The sequence below is a fragment of the Myripristis murdjan genome, unplaced genomic scaffold, assembly GCF_902150065.1.
Source record: "Myripristis murdjan unplaced genomic scaffold, fMyrMur1.1, whole genome shotgun sequence".
NCBI lineage: Eukaryota > Metazoa > Chordata > Actinopteri > Holocentriformes > Holocentridae > Myripristis > Myripristis murdjan.
The window spans coordinates 209118-230830 of record NW_021941802.1 but is presented as its reverse complement, the minus strand read 5'-3'; the positions used below and the strand labels follow the sequence as shown (position 1 = coordinate 230830).

Below are 21713 nucleotides of genomic sequence, written 5' to 3'. Positions count from 1 at the left end.
AATGTATCGGGGGATTTGGTCTGTAAAGACCTTTTTTTTTTTTTTTTACCAGTAAGTCACCTATACTGTTCTCACATGCATGAAAAAGTTAGAATAAACTCATTCCTCCAAACGTTCCTCCAATGAACAGGCCACGTGTTGTACTTGGCAGGAATTTACTGGAGAAAAGGTAAAACTGCAACAAACAAATTACACGGATAATGAGGCATTTGGCTCCTGTCCACTGTGATTTTTTTTTAAAAATATTTTTTTTAAAAATATATTTCCTTCATTCCTTTTCATCTGAGAAAATCCTTTTCTCTGGGAAGGATCCATTCATTCTGAGTGTGGCAGCTATGGAGAAAACAGCCACGACAGTCAGGAGGGCGCGCAGGGCCTTGAACCAGCTGGGGTAGGTGGGCAGGAGAGCGAGGTCATAGTGCAGCCAGATTCCCAGTCCCATGATGACCAACATGGCTGCCGTGGTGATGTTGTCCCCAAACAGCACGGCCACCCACGCTAATAGGGAGGGAACCACGCCATTGGCCAGGTTTATCCAATCAGGTTTGGCTGGGCTGCTCTCAGGAAGTGCAAATCCCCAGCGTGCTCCATCCAGGAAGGACAAGATGGAGGCGCCGTAGGCCAACTGAGCATAGGCCAGCTCTGGGAAGTAGATCTCAGTCACTCCCATGAGCAGAGGAGGGGAGACGAAAGGGACGAGCCCGGCAAGGCCCAGGTACAGCGCCGGTTTGGGGCTCTTCCTCAAGTCCCTCATGTCATAGCGGAGCAGGTCCAGTTCCCTGGGAGGAGGCTCCGGCTGCTCCCGCCTCTTCAGCCTGGCAGCAGAGGTATGGAGGTGCTGGATCCTCGCCGAACGAGCAGCAGCATGAGGCCGGGTCCTCTGGAGGAGCTCAGGTCTCACTAAACGACAGACAGCAGGAGTCTGGCTCTTTGTTGATCCAGCCTCTCTTTCTTTAAAGGGTAAAGTGGCTGCTGATACCCTGCAGGCCTGCAGAGACCAACATGAGACGCTCCAGTCAGGGCCGAGATCAAGGAGCTTTGTGGAGGAATGGCCCAATGGCACACCTGAGACAGAAACATTCAAACAAAAAACAAAAAAAGATGGCGGCGCCCTGTGGCACGCTGTCTGACTGACTGAAAACTGACTGAAAACAAAATCTAAATTCTAAATCTAACAACAAAAATCTAACAGAGAACAAAGGACAAAATGCCACCAAAGAAAAACGTGCAAGCGCAAAAGACGATGGAGGACAATATAGAAGAAATCAAGCATGCGCTCAACTTTGTGACGGAGGAGCTGAGTAAAGTGAGTAAGCAGCAAGCCTCACTCTTTGATTTAATGAATGAAATCAAAACTCTGAAGAACAGAGAGAGAGACAAAACAATCTTCGAATTGGAACAGAGACTAAATGAAGTTGAACAATATACGCGGATGGAGGACGTAATCATAAGTGGATTAAATGTGAAACCGACATTCTACGCCAGAGCGGCTGCAGATGGCAATAGCGTCGGTGAGGACGCGCCGCTGGAAGATCAACAGTCACTAGAAACCCAAGTAATCAATTTCTTAGATTCAAAGGACATCAAGGTTGATCCAACAAGCATTGTAGCTTGCCACACACTTCCGCGGAGGGACCGCAATGCAAAACCAACCATTATTCTTCGCTTTGGGAACAGAAAACATAAAGCTGAACTTTTGAAGCAGGGAAAGAAATTAAAGGGATCAGACGTGTATGTAAATGAGCACTTAACAAAAAAGAATGCCGAGATCGCCAGAGAGGCCCGTGTACTCAGGAAACAAAAGAAAATACGGTCAACCTGGACCAGGAACTGCAGAGTGATGATAAGACTTAATGGGGACACACCAGAGCAAGCCAAGGTACTAACTGTAAGAGACATCAGAGAACTACACCAATACAAATGAAGGGTGGATATGTACATTCCGAGTGAAAAACATTCCTGGGCCATATGGAACAGTATTTTTTTTTTCTTTTTCTTTTTTCTGCTTAATTTACTTTTGGAATGGCTTTTTTTTGTGCATGCAAAAAGGGAACTTATTTTGCCAGATGGAGGAATATTCTCTTTTTTTCTTTCTCTCCTGCAATTTGTTTTCATCAATTACCGGAAATCCACGGAAACTGCGTGAATCATCATGACTATTCTACTCTTATTTATTTTTTCTCTGCATGCAATTTTTTTTCTTTTTTCCTTTTTCCCCCAAATGGCTTTCTCTTCATATGCTTGGATTTTTGCTTTTTTCTCTTCTTTTTCTTTTTTGGCTTCCGTTTTTGGCCTGCTCAGTGCAATGGGATTGTTTTGCATTTTGAACTATCTTGACAGACATTGCATGCTCTTGTTACTTGATGCCTAGTAGAAATGGACTCTTGCATGATTACTATGTTTTTGTTTGTTTGTTTGTTTGTGTCTTCTTATATGAGTTTTGCATGACTGTTGTTATATGCATGCCTAGTGAAAGGACTTGTTGCCCTCTCTTTTTGTTGGACTGGACCTTTAGTATTATTTCATATCGGCGGACACTGCATGTCATGGACAAGATGATGCTATTTTTTTGTTTTTTGGGGGGAACAAATTGCTATGTCGACATTACCTGGACAGCTGTTCTTGCTCTCTTGACCTCCTGCATCTTGTGTGTGTGGGAGTGTGTGTGGGTATGTGTGCATGTACATAGGTATGTCTACAAAGGATATGAGAGAATGCTAGCAGTGTGCATGGATGTGAGAGAGAAAGGCTATGTGTATGTGCCAGTGGTGTGTGTAAATGCGAGGGTAGAATGCCATGTGGGTGTGGGTATAGTGTGCACTGATGTGAGTGTGGAAGGTCATGGGAGTGTGCGAGTCTGTAGGGTTGTGAGTGTGACAGACCACGTGAGTGTGCTAGATGTGTGTATAGATGTGATTGAGAATGGATATAAAAGTATGCCAGTAGTAGGTACTTACGTTGGCATGTGTGCAATGACGGGGACATGTAATGTATCAACGTCTAAGCGCTTGGACTGCCACCTATGACAGATCTTGACAAGAGCCCTTCATTCCCATATATGGACATGGATGACGATGAGTTTATTGATGGGGCCAATGTAAGCGATATAAATATTCAACAGTATGAACACTATAGTTTTAATCATTTTGATCATACCGACTATAAATCTTATGAGATTGGTAATGACATAGATCCTGAAAATAATTTCTACAACAATATAAATAACAACTGTCAGTACTACACTGATGAGCAATTTAAAAAGGTTGATATGAAAGAGACATTCTCAATGATACACTTCAACAGTAGGAGTTTGAATAAAAATGTTAGTAAAATAAAGAAATATTTGGCACAATTCAATAAATTCAGTGTCATCGCGATCTCTGAAACCTGGCTGAATGATAAGTGTAACGAAGAGCACTTCGTTACGAGTGACTGACTGTTTTCTTGTAAATATTGCACAACAGGGTTGATATAAAATGCACTTTAACAGACAACGCAATCATGCACTTTAATAATGGCACTTCGCACTTTAGTCTCAACAGTCGCACTTTATTATTGGTTTGCACAGTAACATTTGCACATTGCATATTTGCACATTTTATACCGACTATTTATTGGTTATTTATTGAGTATTTTGCAATTAGATAATTTAACCGTGTAAAACCATGAGTGATGGGTGTCTTCAGGCTTGGGTGGTAGGCAGGGCTTGGCTCCACCTGTGAAAGTAAGATTGAATTAGCCGCTGACACCGCACTTGCGTGTGATCGCCTAATCAAAGTTGATTAGCAGGTGTGTTAGCGACTACACCACTGGGTGGTAAAAAGTGCTGTTAAAGAAAATAAATGTGCAACTGTCTTATTTATAAGTATGCTGTTAAAAAGTTGTCTGTAACCTGTCCTTACCTTGTCAGGTCTGTGTCTGCTCCAGGGTGTTCGGCCAAAGAGTCCCGGGTGGTACGAGCACCGTGTTAAACGTTCCGGGAGAGACCAAGTGGCAGGAAAGGATAGGGGGAGCTGGTATTTGGGTGTATTATTTTTTTTCTTGTAATGTGGGTTCTTTAGATTTATTTATAGAAATAATTATAGTAGATGAGTAATAGTTAATAGTAGTCATAAAATTATATTTTATATTGTGTATTTATAAGAATTTATTATAGCCTAATTTATTAAGTATACCTGGAAGTAGAAAGCACCCAATTGAGCCTACAGGGACAGAGTATATAAGGCGTCAGTATACCTCTGTCTGGCTGGCTGTGAGGTCTCATTTGCTGATGCTGCCACCTCATATTATTGTATTGTTTCTTTGTGGGTTTTTTTTGGTGAATAAAACACCATTGGAAGATACACCTCTTCGCTGCCTCTCATCATTCACTGCGTTATCCAGCCGCAAATGGTTATCTCTGACAATAAGAAAGAATTTAATGTGGAATTGGAGGGCTATGAATTGTTTACCTCAAACAAAAAAGACAGAACAGGAGGAGTTGCCCTGTATATGGACAGAGCTTTAATATGTAGTGTGGTACAAAGTATGACATATAACATAGATAACATTTTTGAATGCCTAACAGTTGAAATTGTTCTAGAAAAATGCAAAAATATGGTTATAAGTTGTATATACAGAACACCTGGAACTTGCCTAAACACTTTTATCAACAAATTAGACAATATGCTGAGCAGCCTTAACAACAACGAAGTGCACTTAGCATGTGGTGACTTTAACGTGGATTTACTTAACCCACATGGAAAGAAAAAAATTACAGATTTTGTTGACTCAATGTTCAGCAACAGTCTATTCCCAGTCATTACTAAACCGACCAGAATAACCACAGAGACAGCAACACTAATTGACAATATTTTCATTAATAAAATTGAGAGTCAAGTAACAGCCGGACTATTAATTAATGACACAACTGATCATTTTCCTATCTTTGCCATTTTTCACCATCATCTTAAGATGGAAACCAAAAGTAAAAACAACACAGTAAGGCTAATAAGACATAGAACACCTGAAGCTGTTGCTGCCCTCAAGGTGGACCTTAACAGACAGACCTGGAATGAGGTCTTTGACACAAATGACCCAAATAAATCATATGATGCTTTTTTTATCTATACTACTAGAGCTATATAACAAACACTGTCCCTTATGAAAATCGCTAAACAAGCATAGCAACAAGCAGCCAACTCCGTGGATTACTAAAGGAATTGAAAATGCATGCAAAAGGAAAAACACACTCTATAGAAAATTTATTAAACAAAGAACAAAAGATACCGAGACCAGATATAAGACATACAAAAATAAATTGATAAATATTATAAGAGTAAGCAAAAATACGGAAGCGTAGAGCTGCCAGACCAAGAAAATAAAAACCGAGAGGCTCAGTATCACGTAATTACGTAAAAAGTTTATTGTTATAACAATATATTTTCACGTTATAACGTGAAATTATCACGTTATTTCATTATATGATTTTTTCACGTTATAACGTGAAAATATCACGTTATTTCATGATATGCTTTCATGTTATAACATGAAAGTATCAGGTTATTTCGTGATACGACTTTTTCACGTTATAACGTGGTAGGTATCACGGTATTTCGTGATACGAATTTTTCACGTTATAACGTGATAGGTATCACGTTATTTCAAGATAGGAAATTTTCAAGTTATAACGTGAAAGTATCACATTATTTCGTGAAACGTGTTTTTGTTTACTGTCTGCTGGCCATCTGTAAATCATGGCTGCTTTACATGATGCCATTAGATCATATTTCATGCTTGGCTTGAGACATGGGGAGATTTTACAGTTATTGGGCTCCGTGGATGACATTCATATAAGCATGCGTACCCTGAGAAGAATTTTGAAAACAATGGGATTATACCAGAGGAAAAACGAGTCGGACCCTCTTGAGGTAGCGTCATTCCTCATTGATCAGCTGGAGGGACACGGCCGGCTGCATGGATACAAGCTCCATCACCTCAACTGCATCCAAGATGGATATGTTGTCACCCAATTTCCTCCGGTATACCTGCCACCTCACTTGTGTGGGCGGTGCCCAAGAGGTGGGTGGAGCCCACAGGTGATAAATTCATGCAGCTCACCTGCAGTCTTTGGCTGAGAACAAAGGAGCTGGCTGTCCCTTTGGTGATCATCCCTCCAAATGCTGAGCTGTGTATTTGATATGTGAGTTTGATTGAGTTGGCTTTCTTTGGTTTAAATGCATAGATTTGATCTAGTTACTGTTATATTTCACCTTACTTAGTGGTTAAGTTGGTTCTTAGCAGTACTGTTTGAATCTATGACTTTGTTGGATTATGAATTACTCATAGATTTGATGTTTAGTTTAACATCTTTTTTATACTTTGTTTTCTGTTTGCCAGATAAACCAACTCTCATAAGAATAAATATACTGGACTGGAACTCCTGCCCCTGCTCATTTGTTTTAACTGACAAGCCATTGTGTTGATATCACTCCTCAACCATATACTGGAAGTAATATTCTACACTTTTAATAAGACAGCAGTTTTCATTATGCTCATTTGTATGCTCTGTTTTGTTGTGAAAATTGGAAACAAATTTAGTGGTGTAAGTATTTATTGTCTTGCATTTGCCCCAACTAAGGTTTTAGAATTGCAGATTTTTATTGCATGTGATTTTTCTCCAGGACATGGTGTGTGTCACAGCCCAGACACTGCTGAGAGTCCTCTCTCGTGGAGGCTACAGGAAGATCCTGGGGCTGGAGGGAGAAAACTGAGTCAGATCACAGTTTTAGTTTCTGCTCTCAACAGAGCACAATTATTGGCAAGAAAATAAATAAATAAATAAATAAATTTTGTATGTCTTGTCCAATTATTTGATGTTTTAACACACAAGAGCCAAGCTCTGAAAGGAACACACACACACACACACACACACACACACACACACACACACACACACACACACAGTAAGTAATTAAGTAATTAACAAAGCTCCTTCCTCATTTCAGTCGTGTGGTCAAGGGTGCACACTTTGTAGTTGTATTCTCATTAAGGTATTAAGGCAAGGCTCACACAAAGCTTTTATCACTTCACATTTGTTGCAGTGGTTTGGCCCTGCCCTGTCACATTTACGAGTTTGGTTGGCAAGACAGGGGTGTAAAATTTTCCTCTGTAAAATAATATGTTCTTGCATGCCTTTCTGCTCACATCAACTGCACACCTGTTTGTAGTAAAATGATTTATTTCAGACTATACAAAGAGCCCAACACTAATAAGAGCCCAAGGCAACTCTTCTTATGCATAAAAAGCCTTTAATAGAAGTAGCTTACATGATAAAAGGCTCCAACATGTTTCGGCCAGAGCATGGCCTTCATCAGGGAGAGTTACACAGGTGTCCTAACCTACCGTCTCTTACACCCTTTAAGCCTAAGTCCTACTTTAGTCCTTCTGTACAAAATGCTACTCTCAACACCTTCGAGAAGAAAGTTAACTTTGAAGTTGATAAGCTGTGTAAAAGTAGTACTGATGCCAGTGTCCAACATAACCTGACCAAGAGACAACGTGAGGCTCTGAGAGATCTAGCTGACAACAAGAACATTATCATTAAGAGGGCAGATAAAGGGGGGAGCATAGTAGTATGGGGTAGACAACAGTACACTAAAGAGGCATTTAGGCAACTCGATGACACTGAGTTCTACCGCCCACTCTCCTCCAACCCTACAGTGTCACTAATACAAGAACTAAAGGATATTCTCTCCAAGGCGCTAGATGAGAACCTGATAACAGACCAAGAATACAAGTTTCTTTTTAACCCTGACCCACGTTTGGCCTCTTTTTACTTACTCCCTAAAGTGCACAAGAGTTTGATAGATACACCTGGTAGACCTGTAATCTCAGGAAATGAGACACTTACAGAACCCATCTCTAAATATGTGGACTTCTTCATTAAACCTTTACTCCCATCGTTGCCTGCATATTTGCAAGACACTACAGATGTACTTAATAGAATAAAGGAATGCGGTAACATTGGATCTGATACCTATCTGGTGACAATGGACGTGCAGGCACTCTACACTTCCATAGACCATGACCAAGGCCTGGCTGCAATGAAACATTACTTGGATGCACGTTTGCTTCCACATGATCCACCTACAGACTTCCTGGTGGTACTTACTGAGTGGACTCTAAATCATAATGTTTTTCTGTTCCAGGATAAGCTGTATCAACAAGTAAAAGGTTGTGCTATGGGTGCTTGTTTCAGCCCTTCATATGCAGGCTTGTTCATGGGCAAATGGGAGAATGATCATGTGTTTAACACGTGTAATCCCTATATTGACAAAATTATGTGGTGGGGCGCTACATAGATGACATTATTATGTGGTGGAATGGTACGGAGGAAGAGCTCACTTTGTTCCATACATATTTGAACAGTGTTAACAGTAACATTCATTTATCCCTGGAGTTCAGTCAAGACAAGATACAGTTTCTTGACTTGGAAATCTCCAAAAATGAGAATGGTGATCTCCATACCTCTATCTACAGAAAGGAGATCCACAAGAACACTGTACTACATGCAGAGAGCTTTCACCCACCAGGTCTTAAGAACAATATTCCCTATGGACAATTTCAGAGGTTACGCAGATTATGTGATAGTGATTCAGACTTCAGAGATAAGTGTCTTGAAATGCGTAGACGCTTTGAGAAACGGGGCTACTCTAAGGATGTCTTACAAACAGCGGTTTCTAGGGCTAGTGCTTTAGACAGGGAGAAACTGTTGGTGAGAAGACCCAGGAAAACAAAAACAAGAACTGATAGAGTTTTTTTCTCCACTCAATATAGCACTAAGGCCCGCGCAGTTTGTAATGTCATTAAGAGAAACTGGAATCTCATTAAGTGTGATGAAACCCTGAATGGTATCTTTCCTGATCCTCCTTTGTTCTGTTTCAGAAAGGCTCCCACGCTCGGGGATAGACTAGTCTGTTTGTTTGTTTTATTTAGATCCCCAATTAGCTTTTGCAAGCAGCAGCTATTCTTCCTGGGGTCTATAATCATTCATAATGACAATACAACATCAATACACAGATAGACATGAGAGATGTGCACACATGTGCGTACATGACACAACATACCTGACACAACATACGCTACATTATATAATGACAGCACACAGACATTACATAATAATCATATATCATGTAAAACAAGATCACAAGACAAATACAAACAAAACATAAGACAGACACTGCAATTATAACCAACTGAAAAAAAAAAAAACACAGAATATATTTTAACACAAATTTTACACAAATAAACAATAAACGAGGACTCACACATCAACAATGTCCAGCTGCTCACCCATGCTGACCCGCGCCCACCCCAACAGCAGGGGCCCTGGCAGCAGCAGCCTTAATACCTGTGCACCCGTGAATCAAGCTCAGGCCACCAAGCATGAGCAGCCAGGCAGTGCACAAACAAAACATCCACTGTTCATCTAACTCTGATATCATAAGGAGCATCAGTGACCAAAATTCATATTTTGAAAATAAATTTTTAGTTGTTTTTTCAAGCTGCTAAGATTTAATTGAGTCAGAGAATAGGGAAGCAAATTCCACTGTTGCATTGCTCTATATGTCACTGTACGTTGAGTCAAGGTCTTAGATTTTGGTAGGGTAAAACGACCTTCAACAGCATGTCTAGTTGAATAACTGTGTGCCTCAGACCTAAGAGACAATTTTTCATGAATAATGACAGGAAATTTTGAAGTAATGACATTCTTGATAAAAATTATTAATAAGTACAATAATCTATTTTTCACATCTAACCAACGTAACGATTCATGCATTTTGGATACATTGGTTCTCCATCCACAGGATAGAGCAACTCGTGCTGCTTTATTCTGGACCAGCTGCAATTTCATAATATTACTCTTTGATGTATTGGACCATATTATAGAGCAATAGTCCAAGTTAGATAGGACCAAGGCTTCGATCACTTGTTTAACAAGTTGGTGGGTTAGATATTTTGCGCATCTTTTAACCAGTGCTAAGGCATTTCCCATTTTGGTCACCACCTTTTGTATATGTTTGTTCCATGATAACTTGTTGTCAATGATGACTCCCAGCAATTTAACTTCCTCTACTTGATTAATCACCGTATTATTTAAAATGAGATTAAGCTTTGGCTTACACCGCAATGAGTGATCTGTACCAACAACTATACAATTAGTTTTAGTCACATTTAAAATGAGCTTATTATTTTTTATCCAGTCTACCACCATAGTCATCTCTTTAGTTAGATTAGCATTTAATTCTTCAATTGTTGCTGCAGCCAGATAAACTGTTGAGTCATCAGCATACATCGAGATGCAAGCTTTCTCTAGTACTAATGGAAGGTCATTTGTGAAAATGGAGTATAGGAGTGGCCCCAGGCAACTGCCCTGAGGCACACCATGCTTCACATCTATAATAGTCCATAGCTATCTTCCAGCTGAACATGCCACTTGGCTTCCCAAGGCACCAGCAGGTACATTTACATGTGGGCACTGTAAACAGTGCGATGTTGTACAGAAGTCTAAGGGGTTCACACACCCTATTACCAACCAGACATACACATGTAAACATTTCATAAACTGTAAATCCACACATATAGTGTATATTTTATTGTGCTCTCAATGTAACGCTTTCTATGTGGGACGCAGTAAACGCAGACTACAGGACAGGGTAGCTGAGCACAAGTATGCTATCAGATCAGGAAATTATGAGTATGCCATGGCTAAGCATTTGAAAGAAGCTCACAATGTTTCTACCGCTTCTTCTTCCTCTTTTACAGCTATAGGGATTGACATGGTTCCCCCTAATGCTAGAGGGGGGAACAGACAAAAAATCCTCAACCAGAAAGAGAATAGATGGATATTTCAGCTACAGGCGACTACATTCCCGGGTCTGAATGATTCCCTGGATTTGGTTGCCTTCCTCTGATCTATCCTTTCGGTTCTTCTCCAGGATGTCACTTATGATTTGGCTTTATTTTTCAGTGCTTCCTCTATATAAACACCACTGAAAATAGTTGCTGATCTATGTGGTCATCAATACACTCCCAGTGGTGTATTATGTTAGATACTGTTTGTATTCTGTATATTGTATGTAAATGTATGAATTGTGTGTTTTCTGACCCCTAATGGTTACTTATGGTATTGCGATGTATTTTCTATCAGAGACACTGCCTATTTAACATGTGATGAGGGACACCTGTGTAACTCTCCCTGATGAAGGCCATGCTCTGGCCCAAACATGTTGGAGCTTTTTATCATGTAAGCTACTTCGATTAAAGGCTTTTTATGCATAAGAAGAGTTGCCTTGGATTATCTGTACGTCTTCGTGGAAATATTTTCCCTGTAAGTCCAATGAGCACCTTCTTTAGTCATGGTATGAACCTTTTTTACATTAGGGGCTCTAGTTTCCCGGCGCAGCGCAGGGTGGGGCAGTGAGGCGCACCCTGCACAGAGCTAGTTTCGACCAGCGCAACGCGCGAAGCGAACGGTTTCCAAGTTTCGCAGACGGATCTGCGCCGAGATGGGAGTGGCGGCGCAGCAGGGGGAGGTGTGGACAGATTCAGCTTGGCGCAGTGACAGTTTCGTGCCAAAAGGCTTCGCCGAGGTGCGCCAAAAGCTCGCCTCCTGAAACCACGTCTACTTTCGGCGCAAGGCGCAGCGTGGCCGGCGCAGTGGAAGTTTGGCTGACAGGCGGGCAGTGCGCACACGTCACCAAACCTCACAGATTGTCAGGCACATTAACAATGCAATAAATAACCACAAAAAACACTATTCAATGCTACTATCTCAATCAGCACATAAATGTATCTCCATATCGACTGTGCAGTCACATCTGATGTCAGATCAAAGGAGATTGGCACCGTTTGGCAGCGTAATGGAAACCCAACCTGATCACCTGTCAGTCAAACAATGTGTCCAGTACCGTGATGTCTTTTTTCCAGTCATGGTGTCTGGCGCTGCCCCTGTTAACTACACAGTTTTTCTTCCATATATATAAATATTCCACTCTGGGTTTTCGTTATCCGGTAATCACCGGACTATGATTGGTAAAATCTGCCAAAGTCCGGTCATTTTTAATGTCCGGTGAAAATATTCACAATTTGAATTTTATTAAAACAGTCAATTTCCACGTAATTTTATTTGTAATTAAAAAAAAAAAATAGACTGCGTGATCCCTGTCTCCGGTGTACCAGAGGGAGAGAGAGGGTTTTTTTCTGCAGAACCGGATCAAAACAGCAGCAAAGTCGCCTGGGGGAGAACAAGGTCACAAGACTGATGCGCATTGCAAGTTGCTGAGAGACACTTGAGACTTTAGATTTTAATTCAGCTGCTGAATTAAGTTTTTATTGCATCTATTTGATTTCAAGTTGGCAGCACGCCGCGTTATTAAAATATGAGCCCGTTTTTTTGTTTGCAAATTGTAGTTGCAATTGTTTGCAATTGTATGCAACGTTCATGTTAAAAGAGAACAGGCTTGTGCAATATTTATTTATTTATTTTAGACGTTACGCACGTGAGTCAATTGACGGCACTAATTTAATTTGATACAGCCTGCTTTTCAATAAAAAGATTACGCTATAAATTGACATGCCTTGATATCATTCTTATATAGCCTGCATATAATTTTAAGCTCAGTAAATTCAGATAATATTTGACCGGAATTTCAAACATTTGTCCGGTAAATTGAAAACCTGCCTGTCACGTTGTCCGGTGCCAGTTTTCTCTAACGGAATCCCTGATTTGCCCTGCGATGGACTGGCGACCTGTCCAGGGTGTTTCCTTGCCTTCGCCCTATGAGCGCTGGGATAGGCTCCACCACCCCCCCGCGACCCTAGTGAGGATAAGCGGTTTAGAAGATGAATGAATGAAACCCTGATTCCACACATATCGAAAATGTAAAATGCATAGGTTCCTTGCCAGACACTGGGCGTTTAGAACAGCGAATGTAAAAGCTTTCATGAACCGGATTTTGTTTTAATCTCTAGTGTGTTGTTGCATCAGTAAGTGATGGAGTCGAAAGTTGCAAAACAAACATGTAGGCTATTTATATGAATATGGCGAGGATTATCCTTTGAGGTAAAAACATTCATTAAAAATGGGGGCTTCACAGTAAAATTTTTATTTGCTCGTAAAAATCAATAACTTTAACAGACGGTGACAGAGCTGGAAAAAAAGAGATGCGAGGCAGGCAGATAATGGAAAGACAGGGGACTCAGGAATTTAAGGATAGATGCATGGATGGATGGATGGGTGGTTAGATGGATGGGTGGACAGATGGATGGCAGGTAGCTCCAGCAACATTGCAGCAGCCAAGACTGGCCTCAGTGCGTGTGTGATGCGGCTGCTCTCTTCGTCCATGTCAAATGTGTAGACTACCACTACGCCTTCGCGCAGCGCATTTTAAAGGCGAGGACAGGGGCTCATTTGATTGGTTTAAAGTGAATCGGCTGTGTCAAACCCACACCACGCCTTCTCTCCTCCCTTGCGCCGGTAGGAGGAACGGCGCACTAGATGCGCCAAGGCGCACGGCGTGCCAAACTTGCAAAATCCACTTGGCCACACCCAGGTGGCGCAGCGCAGCTGCACTGTGCCCGCGCCTCGCCAGGTCTGCGAAACTAGAGCCCAAAATGTTGATGCGCTGTAGCCTTCTCCTAGTCTCCCTTTTTTCATGGACTAATAAGAGCCCTTCAGTGAAAATATCACATTAGTTAAAGTAAATAACACACACACACACACACACACACACACACACACACACACACACACACACAGCTACTTCTTCATGCCTGAAACCTCTAAAACTCTCTGCTGCTCTGATGTCCTGCAGCAGACGTGGGGGTTGGGGGCAAATCATCAGCATGTCAGTCAGATGTCTTCAGAGAGGCAGCCAGAGTCTGAAAGAAAGAATTAGGGTGTGGCATCACTGACTACAAGACGGTAAGTTTATGTTACTATCTAAACATTGTATTGCATATTAAAACACAATTAAGTTTTAAAAAAGCTACATAAATATCATTTATTCCATCAAGTCAGCTAAAATACCAATTATTTACATGCAACTAGCTTAAATCTAAACATTGTATTGCATATTAATACACAATTAAGTTTAAAAAAAAGTCTACATAAATATTTATTCCTTTAACCTTTAATTTGCTGTATGACAAGTTTCATTTGAAGGAGCAACAGGGCAAATAACACAGGAAGCATTACTGAAATTTTCGAGAATTGAGTCATGTTACGGCCCCCTCCTTTTTCATTACTTATTTTTCAGCCATTCATTCGCTGCCTGTTTAATTCATTCGCTGCCCTGTTTAGTTTTTGTTCATTTTGGTGAGTTTTCTGTGTTAGGTGTAATTTTGTGAATGACGTGACGTCACGGCATCCCCCGGGATTTCCTTTCCAGGTCCACGCCCTCCGGTGCTGTTACCTCCGCTGCCCACTTGCTGGTTGCTCTGCCTCCCAATTTCCCGCTGGACCAATCCACAGGACGAATCCACCGCTCCCGGCAGATAAAAGCGTTCCCGTGACAACCACCGGGGCGGCTGTGATTTAATGTGAGCAGTTTGCCTCGGTAGTTCGTATTCGCATTTGTACTTTGTTTGTTGTGTAAATTTACACGTGGGTTTTTTGCTGTTAACACCTTGTTAACTAGAGACTGTAAACTTCAGGTTTACTCGTTTATTCAGTGATTGTTTGATCTTCGACAGAGTGGATGCCTTCGTTTTGTTGGTTGGTGAAACTTATTTTGGCATCAGTTTGAGTTGTTTTTCTAGCCACCGATTTTTGTATTTACCTGTGTTTGGGGTTCTGTGTAGTGGCCCTTATGTAAACTTTGTTTATGCAGGTAAGTTTAGAGTAGGTAAGGTAGGCTTTTGTTTCAACCAGGTAGGTTAGTGTTTCTTTTGTTACAGAGAAGGCTAGTGTGGTGTATTTTGTGTATGTTTTGCTCTGTATTTTTGTATTTGTTCCCCTGCTTTTCCCTTATTGTGTCCATTTATTTACCCCGTCCTACTACAAATAAACAGCTGTACACGCCATACAACCATCTTTGTTGCTTCCCTTTATATCCCTAGACATTTCCATGTTTAGGGTTGTAACAAGTGGGGGCTCGTCCGGGATATAAAGGGAAGCAACAAAGATGGTTGTATGTAAGTCAGCTCTCCCAGGTGAAGTTTGGGCCCAGAAAGTCAGAAATAAACAAGCTTGGTCTTTCTGGAAAGGTCAGAATTCAGCATTTCCACTGAGCCAAGGCCCACTGACATGACACCTTGCTAGCATTAAATATCAGGTACAACATATGGCAAATGACTGACCTGGCGAATGTCCTCCGCTAAGGCAAATGTTGACCACACGAGCTGCTGCACAGTGAGCTCTCAGTCTGTGGGCTCTAGTTTCCCGGCGCAGCACAGGGTGGGGCAGTGAGGCGAACCCCGCGCAGAGCTAGTTTTGACCAGCGCAACGCAAGAGGCGGACGGTTTCCAAGTTTCGCAGACCGAGGTGCGCCGACATGGGAGTGGCGGCGCAGCAGGGGGAGGTGTCCACAGATTCAGCTTGGCACAGTGACAGTTTTGTGCCAAAAGGCTTCGCCGAGGTGCGCCAAAAGCTTGCCATCTGAAACCACGTCTACTTTCAGCGCAAGGCGCAGCGGGGCCGGCGCAGTGGAAGTTTGGCTGACAGGCGGGCAGTGCGCACACGTCACCAAAACCTCACAGATTGTCAGGCACATTAACAATGCAATAAATAACCACAAAAAACACTATTCAATGCTACCATCTCAATCAGCACATAAATGTATCTCCATATCGACAGTCCCGTCACATCTGATGTCAGATCAAAAGAGATTGGCACCGTTTGGCAGCATAATGGAAACCCATCCTGATCACCTGTCAGTCAAACAATGTGTCCAGTATGGTGATGTCTTTTTTCCAACAAGTCCTCCAACCCATACGACCGTATAGGTCGTTTGTCCATACCCTTTAATTCGACCCACAAGAGCGTTTCCTAAGATAGCGCCCCTACCGGCGGCAGAAATGACACAGGAGGAGGTTCATGGTACATTGTGAGTTGGGTGACATCATTTTGACAGCACAGTCTGGCAGGTACCGGTGCAAGAGCTAATAAAGGTAAGTATTAAACAGTGATTAAAATATATATGTATATAAACAGTAATAATAGGTAGGTTACTGGGTGTTTTGTGTTTTAACTCAGATTACTATTGTTATTTACTATTCCTTTTGGCAGTACAACTCAAACTCCGGAGAAGTTAGCTAACATTAGCGTGGGTTGTTACCACGTATTTGACATAAAACTGTGATTTATTAATAGGATTTTCAAGACAGCTAACTATCAAATAGCTTTAAGTCGCAAAATCGCATGGAGGTAGCTCTGAGCTCAGCATAGGTAACGTAACGGTGTCACTGTGTGCTTTGAAACCTTCCCGATTATCACGAAATTGTCTGCCAAAATGTTAACGTTAACGTCTATGAGAAGATTAACTTATGTTCAGTGGTGTCAAATGCTTTGTAAAACTCTAAAAATGGAATATCTATCAGGACGTTATTAATTTAATATATCATAATGTCAAGGAATGTTACACCAGAGGTGCAAAGCCAGGGGTAGGAAAGACAAAATGAGGTGAGACTAAACATGTTTCAACTTCAACTTGTACAAAATGCTGCTGCATGTCTTTTAACTGGCACAAGCAAGTATGAGCACATTTCACCTATTTTAGCTTCACTCCACTGGCTGCCTGTCCATTTTAGGATTCATTTTAAAATCCTTTTATTTGCTTTTAAAGCCCTGAATGGCCTTGCCCCACTCTACCTTTCTGAGCTGCTGCTCCCCCACTCTCCGAGCCGCTCTCTTAGGTCAGCTGACCAGCTGCTCCTGACCGTGCCGAAAGTTAGGTTAAAGCTCAGAGGGGAACGAGCTTTTGCCGTAGCGGCTCCAACACTTTGGAATCGATTGCCGCTGCACATTAGGCAGGCCTCCTCACCATCCCATTTTAAAACCCTTCTTAAAACCCACTTCTTTTCTTTAGCTTTTGATAGAATGTAGGTTTTATGATTTTATGATTTTATGATTTATGATTTTATATGTGCATGTTTTTTTTTCTTTTATGCTGTGCGGGCAGTGCATTTTACATTATTTTATTCTATTAAAATTATAATTGTATTATTACTTTATTTTATTTTTATTTTATTATTTTATTTTAATATTTTTATATATTTTATTTATTCTATCCTATTTTGTTTTATTATTATTATTATTATTATTATTATTATTATTATTATTTACTTTATCTGATTGTATTTTAATTGCTCTTATTTTACTTTATCGTGTTATCCTACTGTTTTTTTACCTTTTTATTCTGCTTTTGTTGTGTTATTTTGTGGTGTTTTATCTTGCTGTGCAGCACTTTGGAAAACCTTGGGTTTGTTAAATTCTGCTATATAAATAAAGTGGATTGGATTGGATGTTGTGCGACCTATCGTTAAGGTGATGTCTGTTTTCGGTCACTGCAAGCTTTATTATCATGAACACGGCAACCTTATCTATGGTTTTGCAGTGGGAGTGAGTCCTTTACAGACAGTCATTAAAAAAAAAAAAAAAGTGACTGTGACCATCTACATACAGTGCAAATATCAATATGTAAAACCTATGTAGAAATAGTGCTTGGTAACAGCTGTCAAATTTTAGTATGCAATATTGCCAGAATCTGATGGGTCAGATGATGGGACAGAATCACATATCACAATATATGTGACCTAATACTTTGATATCAATAGACAATATTGCCATATCACCATAAATCAAATACCATATCCACTATCTTATACCAGATTTACCCTGATATCACCATGTTAATACAATAACTATAGACCTATAATACCCAGCCCTACTATAGTAGTTCTCTTTGAAGCCAACACATTATGTAGATAGATAGATAGATAGATAGATAGATAGATAGATAGATAGATAGATAGATAGATAGATAGATAGGTGGATAGATACGTTATTGATCCCGAGGGAAATTCAGGCATCCAGTAGCTTATGCAGTAAAGTACAGTGAACCCACCACCAAAACAGCAGGATCAAAGTCAGTAAAAGAACACAATTCACATCAACATTCAAGTAAAAATTCAAGTGGGGTTAAAGTGACATTTCTTGAGTTAAGTCTGCAACAGTTATGCATGTAGTGCCAAGCAACCTGGTGATGACATCTGATTATGATGATAATGTAGTAGTAGTAGTGATAATAATAATAATAATAATAATAATAATAATAATAATAATAATAAAAAGCTAATATAATAATAATAATATAAGATAAGATACACAGGATGATATTCATAGTGCGGTGCAATGATAAACATAGTGCATATATAGTGTAATAATAATCAAATAATAATCATCAGACTGCATGCTCAATAAAATAAAATAGAAGTGCAAAATAATATGTAATATAATGATATGATGATATAATGATAATGATATATGAATAATAATAATGCAATAAATGTCATACATATAATAAACAATAATAATAATACTATATATATAGATATAGATATAGATATATAGATATATCTGTATCTATCTATCTATCTATCTATCTATATATATATATATATATACACTACTCACAAAAAGTTAGGGATATTTGGCTTTCAGGTGAAATTTACGGAACATGTAAAAAGTTCACGCTACAGTGATATTATATCATGAAAGTAGGGCATTTAAGTAGAAGCATACACTGGTGATTTCCTCATCTCAAACAATTTATTGAAACAAAAGCCAACAACAGTGGTGGGTATACCACAACAAAAAATGTCAATGTCTCAATAACTTGTCATGTGCCCTTGAGCATCAATTACAGCTTGACAACGACGTCTCATGCTGTTCACAAGTCGACTTATTGTCTGCTGAGGCATGGCATCCCACTCTTCTTGAAGGGCGGCCCTCAGGACATTGAGGTTCTGGGGTACAGAGCTCCGAGCCTCTACACGGTGACTCAGCTGATCCCATAGGTTTTCTATGGGATTCAGGTCTGAGAAAGTGCAGGCCACTCCATCTGAGGTACCCCAGTCTCCAGCAGCCGTTCCCTAATGATACGACCTCGATGAGCTGGAGCATTGTCGTCCATGAAGATGAAATTAGGCCTGTGTTGTTCATGCAGGGGCACAATGACTGGATTAATGATGTTATTCAGGTAGTATGGGCTTGTCACTGTACCATTCACAAAGTGTAGGGCAGTTCTGTACTGACTAGACACACCTGCCCACACAGTAACACCACAACCACCAAAGGCTCGTCTGGTGACGACAGTGGCTGATGCATAGTGCTCTCCTTGATGTCTCCAACATCGTTGGCGGCCATCATTTCTGCTCAACATGAATCGGCTTTCATCAGAGAACAGCACTGAGGCCCACTGGTCCCTCGTTCAGCGTAAATGCTCCCTGGCCCATGCAAGACGATGACACCTGTGCCTGGTGGTGTGGTCAGGTACCCTTGCAGGTCGTCTAGCACGCAGACCATGCTGATGTAAACGGTTTCGAATGGTCTGACATGACACTTGGGTGCCTCTCACCTCCCTTAAACGTGCCTGGAGTTGAGTGGCATTCATCATCCGGTTCCGCAGGGCACTGTTCACAATGAAGCGGTCATCAGTGTGGGATGTGGCCAAAGGACGTCCACTTCTATGCCTTTCTGTGACTCTTCCAGTCTCTCTGTATCTCTGTTGCAACCTGCTGATGACACTCTGTGACACTCTAAGCTCAGTGGCCACTTCCGTCTGAGAACATCGTGTTTGAAGCCTCGCAATGGCGAGGTGCTGCTGATCAATTGTTAGGTGTCGTCTTGGTCTCATGAAGTCAAAATGTGAACAGCATGATGAGGAGGACTGTTTAAATACCAATTCTAATTGAATCAGGAAATTTATTGGTCGATTCATGGATCAAACACCTGTTGTGAATTTTGCCGTTAAACTCCTTGTTAGAGAACAGCAACTTGTGCAAAAAGTACTGAAACATTGAACAGTTGGACATCTGCATTCAAAAGTTAACAGAAGGTCACATTAAGTTCACCTGTAAAGGTTATAATGCATTTTAGGTTCATCCTGAAATTTCACCCGAAAGCCGAATATCCCTAACTTTTTGTGAGTAGTGTATATTATGGCATGCCGTTTAGGAAAATATTATATATATGGAATGAAAGTTTGAATATTTTGAATGAAAGTCTGAATATATGGAATGAAACTTGAATATTTGGAATGAAAGTCTGAATATATGGAATGAAACTTGAATATTTTGAATGAAAGTCTGAATATATGGAATGAAACTTGAATATTTTGAATGAAAGTCTGAATTTATGGAATGAAACTTGAATATATGGAATGAAAGTCTGAATATATGGAATGAAACTTGAATGAAAGTCTACATGGAATGAAAGTCTGAATATGCTGGTGGGCCAAATGCAAACTGGAGTGCAGGTCGGCTATAAAGCAGCTGGTTAATGAATAAAAACACAAACTGTCTACCTGGAGGGTGGGAACGACAGGGGAGCCAGGAGGAGCTCATCTTCCCTTCGCCTAATAACACATGAACTCCCCTAAAAACATGATGCAATAAATTTTGGGAGGTCTCTAAAATATGTATTAAGAATATGGAGGGTTTCTTCTTCCATATAAAATTCGGAGGCGCCAGCCTTTCTTACATTTTGTGCCCCAGCGCGATTAAACGCATTCTCTCTATTCACTATAGACGCAATACAGTTATTATAGAAATATATTATAGGCCACTACGTGAATGTTTGTGCTGCAGTTACAACAGGAACACCACAGAAATGTTACTGGTTGATTTATCCACCAAAGCGGAGCTCGACCCTCTCAGACCCGCTGGAAAAATTAAATAATCTGTGCCTGAACGTGATCAGGTCAAGTAAAGATGTGAGATACGACTTCAGTGATTGACAGCTGCATTAAAATGAGGCTTGAGTGCACAAGAATGTCCCCTAAATGCCATCTGCCTGTTAAATAGCTTTTTAGTTTTAGTTTTTGCGTGGAAGGAGGACTAGGCTAGCCAAGTAAGAATTTCATTTAGGCTACAGTGTAAACGCCTGTTTTACTGTGCATATGGCCATAAATCTCTCTCTCTCTCTCTCTCTTTTTCTCTCTCTCTCTCTCTCTCTCTCTCTCTCTTTCTCTCTCTCTCTCTCTGAAATGATACCTGTTTATTTGCATATAGAGCATAGAGAGCGGGATAGCACACACAGGTGTCATAATACAAACAGCAACATTCGCACGGAATATTACACATCGAAAACACCAGATGGCGCCATCGCCAGTATTGAATGAGACTTATATGGAATGAAAGTCTTAATATTTTATTTAGAGATTGTTTTTGGCACTTCTGCTTTATTTGACAGACACAGCAAAGAGAGAAATGAATGGCAGGGGAGAGAGAAAGAGGGGATGACATGCAGCAAAAGCCTCGAAGCCAGATTCGAACCCAGGACATCGCAGTTCTGCTCTACTTTGTTGTACATGCGCTTATCCAGTAGGCCACTGGTGCGCCGAAGAAAAGAAAACGTGTAAAGTCTTGAGTACTTTGAATGAAAGTCTGAATATATGGAATGAAAGTCTTAATATATGGAATGAAACTTGAATATTTTGAATGAAAGTCTG

At 40.6% G+C, this 21713-nt stretch overlaps 1 protein-coding gene across 1 annotated transcript; it reads right to left on the bottom strand.

The window, feature by feature from the left end:
• Positions 1-255: 255 nt before the first annotated feature.
• Positions 256-992, bottom strand: LOC115356771 (transmembrane protein 69-like). Its single transcript, XM_030047999.1, has one exon. It carries the CDS (start codon positions 752-754, stop codon positions 269-271), a length of 486 nt encoding a protein of 161 aa, XP_029903859.1. The 5' UTR covers positions 755-992; the 3' UTR covers positions 256-268.
• Positions 993-21713: the final 20721 nt, after the last annotated feature.

Coding starts and splice junctions, on each gene's coding strand:
- LOC115356771 (XM_030047999.1), bottom strand. CDS start 754: ATGAGGGACTTGAGGAAGAGCCCCAAACCGGCGCTGTACCTGGGCCTT.